Source organism: Heliconius melpomene, chromosome 12, assembly GCF_056956725.1.
Source record: "Heliconius melpomene rosina isolate 202511_hmr_F chromosome 12, ASM5695672v1, whole genome shotgun sequence".
In the NCBI taxonomy this organism is placed as follows: Eukaryota; Metazoa; Arthropoda; class Insecta; order Lepidoptera; family Nymphalidae; genus Heliconius; species Heliconius melpomene.
This window is the reverse complement of record NC_140400.1, coordinates 7,642,284-7,653,207: the sequence shown is the minus strand read 5'-3', so window position 1 is coordinate 7,653,207 and position 10,924 is coordinate 7,642,284. Positions and strand designations below refer to the sequence as shown.

Here is a 10,924-nt window from a genome sequence, read left to right as displayed (position 1 = left end):
TTTTACAGTCGGACTAGAAGATTTATCGGTAAGTTATTTTTTGCTTACATTGTAAAATGGATGAAAGTAAAAAATAATGATGAAAAAAATAATATATCAAAATGCTATTGCATTGAAACGTATATAAAATATACTTTTCATTATTTTCTTCAACGTAAACATTAGTAGTCACGAGTAACATTGTAAATAGGAACTGCAATTATGTCAAGCGATTGCTGCTGTCCTACTTCCATTTAGATGCTATCATGATATTCGTTTTATATCTACTAAATAAGGCTTAGTGTCTACATTGAACCATGACGTGGATATTTTAGTAGATTTATAGAATTATTGTTTTGTTGATCTATAGATAATTTGTGGATAATATGTATTTTTATATTTATCTTTACATAATTAGTTCATTTCACCTATTATAAGGTTTTCTAAGAATATAAATATGTATACGTATATATATTTAAAAACTGTATTTTCTGCACCTTCAGCAGTTCAGCTTAAACAATAAGATTAATCTCAAGTAGATAATTCGCACTTAGCTTTTACTTCAATCATAATATATTTTTTAAATTTATTTTAATATTATTTACTTATCCCATACATACGTTAGGTTGAGTAAAAAGTTGATAAAAACATGTGAGAGTATATTGAAATATATTTTAGTATAAGTAATAACTGTATTCAAATTTAAAAATAAATTTAATTAGTTAAGTTAATTAAGGCATCTTCGGATATCATTGTTAAAATGAAGGCATAATCTCTTGATGACATGCCATAGCACATCAATGCTGTTGGCATCGCGCCACAATTGGTTAGACAGATCCCGTGAGTCAGCGTTACGCGAGACCGGTGCGCGGCGGCGCGATCGATACCCTGCACTCCCTCCCCCCAGGCCCTCTCGTCCCCATGCACCTGTCGTAGCCGACAGTATCGCTGAAATAAGAAAAACCTCACAGAAACCATCCAAAAATGAAACTACTCTTAAGAAAATAAGTGCTTTCCTCCAAGTCAATTTTGGTCAACAGTGCAAGGTCGAATCGGTCGTAGACCTTAAAGTAACTACCTCAAAATAAAACGCGAGTTTAAGATATATTGTGTTTATTTGTGTTTCTATCGTCGATTTTATTTTTAATTATTACGCGTAGTGGGCAAGGTCGTCGTTTATTTTGCCGTGCACAAATGTCGGATCTGTTCCATTGCAAGCGCGCGCGTGCTCCGAGGTAGATCATAACAAAGGTGGTCTGAGTCAATCTGATTGTGTCGCGGAGTGAGGACTAGCCATGGCTTCGAAAGTTCTTGTACCTACCGCACCATTCACTAAATTACAGGTAGGATCTTTGCGTTATGTCTAATATAATATTTATCATGAATCAATTGCTAAACAATGTTATAAGAAAGAAAATTACATAAATATATTTTTTGAATAAATTTCTATATCGTTATTAATTATGATGACAGAAAAATATAATTAATTATAAATTATTTTTTTCTAACGATTAATTATATTTGTTTTAGTAGTGTTTACTATTGAAAATAATATTAGAATACAAAGACTTTATCAGCGGTCTTTGACCTCTTGGGAAATACACATCGATGTTTCAACACCATGGGGTTTTCCCACCGATTTTTATTATAACCGTTGAACTTTTATAAAGAAAGTAATAAATATATTTGATATTGTGTTTACTTCATCTTACTAATTCATCGACAATGGATACGTGAAGATGCAACTTCAATTACGAACGCCCATTCAATAACAAAGAACAAAGGCTGAAAGTATCTGATAACAATGAAATTGTAATTGTTACAGAGTAAATTTTAACATCTTAACCATTTCTGTTAAAGTAGAATGTTTAAAAAAATATATATTTTTATAAACGTACAACATATTTTTATATGCAAAGAGCAAAGTTTTAATAATGTTTCATTTTAAACATAAATAATTATGATACTTATTTAATTATCCAATTAGATTAGAAAAAAAAACAACTGTTTAATAAATTATTAAACTTGTTTATAACGTTACTTAATAATTCTTTTCCATACCTAAAAATAATTATTAAAATCTGATAATTATTACAGGTGAAGAAATCTCCTCCAGAGTCGAACAGCAGTGGATTCATAATTGGTAACGATGCAGCGGCCCGCGTCGCACATTTGGAGCACAGTGTACGCTTCCTACAAGAGCAACACCGACTTATGCTTAGCGGACTTCACACTGAAATCGAAGCTTTGCGAGATAGAAATAGAGGTATTGGATTCAGTTTTTATATATAAATATTGTAAATATACTCGTATGTGTATGTTAATGCCATTTTTGTTTATTTTTCAGCAGCACGCCGCAGGAATATATTGTTAAGACATTTTCATTTCCATTAAGACACTTCCGTTCCTCACTTTCCGCCAAATTCTGGAGACATTGCGTATTGTGTGGCGGAATTCAACGCCGGGCTTTGCCTTGTTATCGGACCCACAAATTGTTGCGTTTACAGTCGCACGCTTGTGCGTGGCCTGCGCTGTGGCGGGCCACATTTTTTAAAATTTTTAATACTATAGTCCTGTAATTATCGTTTTTTACCGTCAAAAGTCAAAACAGATTATCGAATATGCAATGTCAAATTAGAATACCAAACACGCAATGTCTCTGGTGGTCGAAAGTAGCAATATTTAAATTTAGGTTCAAGTCCAAGTGATTTAATATATTCTACACATTCACACTTGTTTTTGCTTGAAATTAATTTTAACATATTCCATTATTTCGTAATTTCCAGACTTGCAATTTCAACTTATATTTAACAAAGAGTCCTCGGTGAAGCCAGCTCAGCCCACAGCCGATGACACAGCTGAAAGCAATGAGGTAACTAATAGTACGCTAGAACGAGATGAATCATAACAAATGCTTGCGAAGCTATAAACAAACTGACTGTAACGGGTATTAGAAACCTCCACAACATTGCAATCACTAATGTCATTAGCCTAACACTTATTGACCTTGACTTGAGATGATTATTCTCATAGTCCAATTTGCAAAGCAATTATAAAAAAAATACTACTGGATTTTTTAGAATACTGTAGATAACGAAAAAATACTTCTATGATATCATTGTAAAGAAAACGATGTCCATTAAAAAATTGTTTTCATAGACTTTATAGACTCAAAAAATTGTTTTAAGCTTAGGATGCATATTTATTTAGCGAATGACTTTTAAAACGTTGTTTAAATTAATATTGTAGTACAATTAATTAGTCAAATGTTTACTTAAGTTATGTCTTTATATATATAATAGCGGACGCGCGCAGCTTCGCTTGCGTATTTAAGGGTGAATTCTAATAACCCATGAAACATGTGTTCAATGAAATATTTTTAAGAGTCTAAATTTCAAATTTTATAAAAATCGGTGGCGATTTAAAGAATTTTCCATACAAACTTTCAACCCCTTATTTGCACCCTTAGGGGGTGAATTCTAGAAAACCATGAAACATATGTTCAATTAAATATTTTTAAGAGTCTAAATATCAAATTTTATAAAAATCGGTGGCGATTTAAGAATTTTCCCATACAAACTTTCAACCCCTTATTTGCACCTTTAGGGAGAGAATTCGAGAAAACGATGAAACACGTGTTTAATTAAATACTTTTAAAAATCTAAATTTCAAATTTTATAAAAATCGGTGCCGATTTAAATTTTTTTTCCATACAAACTTTGAACCCCTATTTCACCCCTTTAGGGTTAAAATTTTTCAAAATCCCTTCTTAGTGGATGTCCAGATTACGAAAGTAAACTTTTGTCCCAATTTAACGTTTCTACCATCAGCGGTTACGGCTGTGCGTGCGTCTTACCTCAGTCAGTGAGGACAAGACCTTTTATATATATAGATATTGATATAAAATATAAATTATTAATTTATAAATTTTATATGATAGAAATATCTTATGTAAACAGGAAAAACTAGGAAAAGAAGTGAGCCGCCTAGAGAAAGAGGCGGCGGCGGCGCGCGGCGAGGCGAGGGCAGCTGAGGCCCGCGCTTTACAACTACAGCGTATTGTCGATGCACAGGCTGAGTGAGTTTGTTATTATTTTAGATTATTATTTTATGTTATTATTTTAGATATACAGTTAATATTCTCACGGAATGCCTCCTAAGAATCGAAAAGTGGGGAACGGATGTCTATTAATGGGAGCGAAGTGCCTTAACACTAAGTTCTCAGGTTCCCTTTACTCTGCAATGTGCGATGCTATAATGTGAAGATAAAAAATAAATATGATAGTCGTGGTGCAGCGGCACATATTGTGGGTTCGACTCCCACTAGGGAAACGAATTATTTTTATGTCTTCTTCGGAGTTGAATTCCACCACTCAACGAGCAATGTTCGAACATTGAGCGGAAAGTGGAATACAGAGTTTCTTAACATTAGCTTCTCTCTGCCTACCCTGCTAGATGCAAAGTCAATTTAAAAGAATGCATTATAATTTGTTTAAATATATTTTTACTTAATTTTGATATAATTAATCCGTAGTCCTATTAGCAGTATTTTTTCTTTAAGAAAGTATTTTAATTTTTTTGTCTAAAATTTAATTTAATATATATAATAACTTGACCAAAATAATCATTTGAATCATTTCATAAATCTAACTTTAATTTATTTAACATTTTTTCTAAAAATAAGGTGTACCACAAACATATGAAATAATTAATCTATATCTATACTTATAATAAAATCGTAAGAGGGTCGGTGTCTGTACTTGGAAGATATTTAAAAAAAATGTTGTTGGGAACCTTTATTAACGTAATAGAACCCAAAATAATTTGTTTTGTTTGTCTGTGCGTTTGTATTCGCTAAACTCAGAATCGGCTTACGGTTTTCACTATTGGACTACTATTACTTAGTTAGGTCGGTTTTTCTAATATACACATAAATAATTAAATACATTTTATCAAAGTAAAGTTTATTTAAAGGGAACTAAACTTGTAGTGACCATGTAATACTTTAAATAGTCACGATTTTCTTTCAATCGCTAGAAGTATATTTGCACGCAATCTAAAATGACTGATAATTAAAGTAAATCTAAACTACTCGGTACTGGCTTTTAAACTGCGGCTTTTTAACTGATTTTCCTTGTATGAAAAGTAAAATATGCATGACGATGCACTCTGCGCTTCTTTGAAAAATATTTCAAACCCCTACCTAAACAAAAATTATATACGTCAACAGTATTGCCTGTATACTGTACGTGTGACGCAGTTACGGCGTACAGAGGTGGCTCTTTGATAGGCCTATGTCTCTGCGTGCATTGTTCTTAATAAATGGCTTTTTATTTTACAACGACAATTTTATGAATTATTTTGTTTGAAAAAATAACCTTTTTATTTTTGGCAAAATCCCTTTTGTTTTAATTGTGTTAGGCTTTTATAGAGTAGTTAGTGATGATTTGCAGAAATTTCCTGGATAAAATCTTATTATAGGTACTTGAGGCTTAAAGATTTTATGGCTTGGTAAAATTTTGCTAGAGCAATCAAAAATTTATTTACAAACATGTTCTTGATTATGACCCTTTTTTACAAATGTAACAAGAGTTAATTACTTTTATAGAAATTTATTAAGTATAATTCAAAATATTGTTCTAAAATCGTTCAGAAAGTTGCGTGAACTCGAGCTTCGCCCCGAGGCACCAGCAACAGTGAGCACAGGAGGTGGTGTGGGCGCGGGTGCGGTCGGGGCTGCAAGTGGGGGCGGGGAGGCTGAGGAGAGCCGAGCGGAGCTGCGTCTTCGGCTGGCGGAGGCGGAGCGGCTAGTTCGGCGCCTGCGCGCCGACGCCGAGCGCCAGCGCAGAGAGGTACTCGGGGGCGCGGGCGTCACCAACCTACTGTTCGACGGCGCGGCCGCACGACACGCGCATGTACGTCGATACGTCGATAGCGATGTAGCCGCGTTAATGCTAATAGCATTGCTAGCTACACCTTCATCTGATCTGATTGGGATATTGCGACAAAAAAATATCTAGATCAGTAGAGTCTTGTAGAGATTTCGTGTACCTCATATTGTATTAGTAAAGAAAAATATAATGCAATAAAAAATATAGTGCTAGGAAGCAAATATTGTTTTTAAATATGATGAACATGGAGTTAAAAATGTCTCACTGTTAACAAATGCTGATCTAGATATTCATGTGAAATGTGATTATTAACTGAAAGATAAGTCGAGTGCTATTAGCAATCGAGACAATTAATCATTAAAATTATAAAACTATTTTTCACAGATTTCATTAAGTGTAGTTCGATAATTTTGAACAAACGTGACACACATTTGACACAACCTTCTTAGATTCTTATAAAAAACTGAGGTTTATTCATTGATTATGCCAAGCTACCGTCATCTATTTTACAGCTCCTGATCAAACGATGTTTGATTATTATAGAATTGTTGACCACCTCGGCAACTTTTGTGATATGATTTAAACATATTTATGTTTCAAATTATTTTATTAAAAGATAACTGGGAAGATGATTGGAACCTGTGAAAGCTTGAAAATTAGTTTTACATTCGCGAGAGAGAGAGAATTATATGTATTGCGATACTATTAGCATTTTGATCGGGTTACAACATCGCAATGGCAATTCCACCATGTCATAATATAGGCTGTGCACAATACGCTCAGTAAAAAAGTTTAGAGATACTTTTGAACTACATAAAATATTCCTTTTTTAAGATAACATTTATCAGTTTTATAGTACTTGTAACATTTGTGATAATAACCAGAATACCCGAAAACTATTTACGGAATTTATTGCTATTTCGATGTAAATATAAACAAAAATAGTTTAATAATGAATTTATAAGTTGAGCGTATCTGTGTACCGTCACAAACAAGCCGCAAATGTCGGCGCGGACGGGACAATCGTTTCGTTCGAATATTTCATCAGAAGCGATTTTTTAATCGACAATATTGACGTGATGTGTGCGAGTGGCCTAAATTTTATGTTAAATAATTTTCACTGCTCCCTTTCCGCGCCGTCGTACCTGCTTCCTTCTCTTTGTAATTTGTCTCTTTGATGTAGTACTAGTGATAAACTAATAACTATAGCATTTAGCGTAGTCAATAGAATAGATTCGTTTATATTATTTTTCTTAACTAAGTTTCTTATATCTAGGATTAGATTTACTTATTACAAATGATTATTGTTTTTTATAGACATAGTTTGTATGATTATTTATTTAGCTATTGATATAGAACAGTATTAAAGTAACCATGTATTTCACAGTTTCTTCAAAAGCACAGTTGAATTTCATTTTACCATAGACTGACAACTAATTTATATTAGAAGATTAGTAAGGTTTTCCATACAGTTGCAGTGTATGAAGAATTCGCTGCATGCGAGTCTTCGTGCAAGTGGTCTTGACGCTTATGGATATCAAAATAATTACCACTTCCCTCCAGTACATACTCCTGACTTCTGGCGGGAGCCGCTTAGAGAGTAAGAAATATCAATTAAAAATATTTTTTAATTTTTTTGTAACACTCCAAAAAAAATAGTTAATTATTTATTCGTATGAAGGCGTTTTTAAATAAAATGAAAATCGGTAATCCAGAATAGCATACAAAATTTTGTAAACTATTTTGTTAAGAACAACTCAGACACGCGATGTTTTAAATATGCGTAAAATTGTAGATTCCAATCCACTCCAATGCTCAATTGAATATTTCTTTTTAAGTTATCTCTCTTTAACCAAGGTCTATGAAAGTTACTTAAATAATATGATACCTATTAATTTACTAACCGATTATTGAAAATCTTTCTTAGGGAATACAGTATGGGATCACGAAATAGAAATAATAGAAGACCACTTACACTGCCAGAACTAACAGCCGTCGGACAACCGTTACGTTCCACCGTCTATGCTAATAGTGTGTATAACTTATATTAAAATTATATATGTATAATAAGAAGAAAACATAATAAAGTCTCTTCCCAATTCTAGTGGCAAACTTCACTACGTACTTTTTGTACGATTTTGCGAAATTGCGTGTTCGGTGCCATTGCTCAACATCACATTATCTTACCGGAAAAATTAAAGTAATTTCAGTGTAATTATTCTACCGAATAAACATTGAATCCACAACTATCACGTTTACACTCAAGTAGAATTATTTCCTACAGTCTCATTAAAATATTACTTACTACAGACAATTGAAAATAATTATTTTAATTACAGCGCGGGCACGAGGTTTTGGTTATGACAAAAACAAAAGAAGTCAATCTACAAATAGCGAAACGACAAATGGGAAAACGCCAGAGGAACCGTCAGGTAAGCAAAATAAATAGTTTATTTTAAAATTTTCTTTAGTCTGTCTATATGTCTGTCCGTACATGCACAACCCTTTTATTTATTTTTTTCTTTTAATAGGTTCGAGAAAATTCTTTTTTGTTATTTTGTGTTGAATTTCAGAAGAGTCGCGATTAAAACCGATACGCGTCGATAGTTTAGCAACAAACAAACATGACGCTAGAATCCCCACATATCCCGAGTTGAAAATAGTGGTAACTAAAATAATACCCCACGGAAACGGTGAGGAGTTCATGTATTCATTATTTGTGAAGGAAAATACAATGTTAAACCACTTCATGCATGACATAACGCTGTAGTATTGGGAAAACTTATAATAATTTTAACATTAACATCTGTCTTTATTGGCATCTGTTTTTTTGTTTTGTCCCATTTTTTAACCCTTGTGCACGTAACTTACTTGTGTTGTGTAGTTTTCTGCGATTAAACAAAATAAATGAAAATGAGCTAAAATTAACAGACTTGTAAACTGAATGAATTGTGAATAACATTTATTAAATGTTATTCACTGTTCAATTATAATAACATAAATGACTAATAAAATTCATACTAATATTTTTATTAAATAAATTGATAAAATGCAAAAGATTGGATTTTAAATATAACCGTATTAAAGGTATTTCACTTACAACTTTATTTAAAAATGTAAATATTCTTATAAAGTTATAACAAGCTTTTATGCTTAATTCTGAAGCTTTTTAATAACTAGGTATTACAAAGTAAAATAGTAGTCTTAATACAAAAAGAAAGAGTCGCTTATCGCTTAAGTAAATATAATATCATTTTGCTTATTAACCATAAATATAATTATATAGATAATAAAAAATTTTGATATTGCATTGATGAAGGAAACAGTGTTTATTTAATATAAAATATATTTAAATTCTAAATAGACCATAATTTAATTTAACATTTAGAAATTTAAATATTAAATTGGTGTTGGTAACTCTGCATAGACTTAAGTATATCGACCGTTTAAAACTAATATTTTTATTATAATAACTAATAAATTTTAATAAACTTTGTTTGTTATCTGGTCAAAGTATCGACTTATAACAATAAATTTAAACTATTTATTATATTTTATTTAATATTACAGTTAGTTCACCAAACGAGCAGAGATCGCGGACGCGTCGCGCGCATCGCAAGCACACCGACCACACATAATACGTCTCGATTCTCTCACAAATATAGTTATTAAATATTATTTAATCGATCGTAGCTACTGTATCCAAGTGATGTCTTATTTAAAACAAAAATAACCAATCCTATTGAAATATATATTATTTGTTGTAATATACTTATTATAATAAACGCATTTATGTTGTATGTACCAAACTGGGTAAAACTGTATAAGGTCTAACGCAAACGATTTATCATACTATCGAATAACTTATTTAGTTATTAGTTTTGTGTGATTTTTCTTATAGAAAATTTATTTAATATTATAGTAATAAATGAGTCGAAAATAATACTAATTTGTCGTCTAAAATGTCGTCTGCGGTAGGCCTTATTTTGACTGTGTATTGTCAATTGATATTATGTGAGTAATTTTAAATGTGATGGAATATTTTACTTTATATTTCTAATTGAAAAGTCAAAAATGGACTTAAAAAATGATCTCAATATTAGGACCATATTAGTCCTTCAAAATTTGTGATTCAGAATTCGTTTTAGTAAAGTGGATATGGTGGAGAATATTAATACAATGAGAATATTAATTAAATAATCGGCCAATATTAATGCACGAAGTAAAAAAATTGCGCAATAAAATTGATTTAGGTAGTATTTACGAAAATTAAAGATTCATATTGTGCAATTCTATTTGTTCAACATTAATTGCGACATTGATTATTTTGATTAAGTACTACTGCTGTATGCCTCCACCGTTTAGACTAGATACCTAAGCGACTGACTTAATTTCTGACTAAAGTAGATTTAAAGTAATTCGGAACAAACGCACATTAGATCAATTTATTTAACTTAACACTGTTCTGTGAAAGTGCTTCGTTCCAAAAATGATAGAAAACCACTGATTAAATACCTCAGAAATTATTTTCAACAATGACTAAGAGTCAAGACAATTTATTGGCTTCGTAAATAAACAACCTGTTTATTGACTCTGATATCTGGACTAGACTACGAGACTAGAAACGTTAATTAATGCTTACCTAGCATTAAATTAGTACAAATAAAACTATTTAACGACAATTAAACGCTAATGGACGTTTCTGAGCTCTGAAGATAATAAACTAACTGTCATAATTTCTGGTTTGACTGACAGAATTTGATTTTTGAAAAATTATCATGTTTTCAGTTAGTTGACTGACATAATAGAGATATTGAGGAGTTATTTTCTTAGAGGTAATAGTAATTTAAAAATTATTATGGACATTAAAGTCGATTACAGTGTAGACTATAGATATTCAATTATGCCTATCCTATCGTTTTCGATTAAAGTGCCTAGATAATGATCTGTAGTATTCAATTTTACATAGTGGTTCTACAAATACATAGGCTGGTGTATGGTATGTAAATTAATATTATTTATAGTTTATTGCATTAAATTATGTTATAACGTAA

General features: G+C 31.5%; 1 protein-coding gene across 5 annotated transcripts; it reads left to right on the top strand.

Moving 5' to 3' along the window:
- Positions 1-799: 799 nt before the first annotated feature.
- LOC146533703 (uncharacterized) lies at positions 800-10,924 on the top strand. 5 transcript variants are annotated; one of them, XM_085194518.1, is made up of 10 exons: positions 800-1,322; positions 2,077-2,245; positions 2,766-2,851; positions 3,939-4,057; positions 5,633-5,894; positions 7,343-7,470; positions 7,798-7,901; positions 8,210-8,302; positions 8,447-8,563; positions 9,441-10,924. In XM_085194518.1, the coding sequence occupies exons 1-10, from the start codon at positions 1,275-1,277 to the stop codon at positions 9,506-9,508; spliced, it is 1,194 nt and encodes a 397-aa protein (XP_085050644.1). In that variant the 5' UTR covers positions 800-1,274; the 3' UTR covers positions 9,509-10,924. The 5 variants fall into 5 exon arrangements, with proteins under 5 accessions (XP_085050644.1, XP_085050643.1, XP_085050645.1 ...); XM_085194517.1 differs by having other exon boundaries at positions 802-1,322; positions 8,444-8,563; XM_085194519.1 differs by having other exon boundaries at positions 803-1,322; positions 5,633-5,831; positions 8,444-8,563.

Bases quoted from the DNA above. Each gene is read 5' to 3' on its own strand.
- LOC146533703 (XM_085194517.1), top strand. From the start codon at position 1,275: ATGGCTTCGAAAGTTCTTGTACCTACCGCACCATTCACTAAATTACAG. The intron at 2,246-2,765 runs GTATTGGATTCA...CGTAATTTCCAG, and splicing joins TTTGCGAGATAGAAATAGAG to ACTTGCAATTTCAACTTATA. The intron at 8,303-8,443 runs GTAAGCAAAATA...GTTGAATTTCAG, and splicing joins AACGCCAGAGGAACCGTCAG to AAGAGTCGCGATTAAAACCG.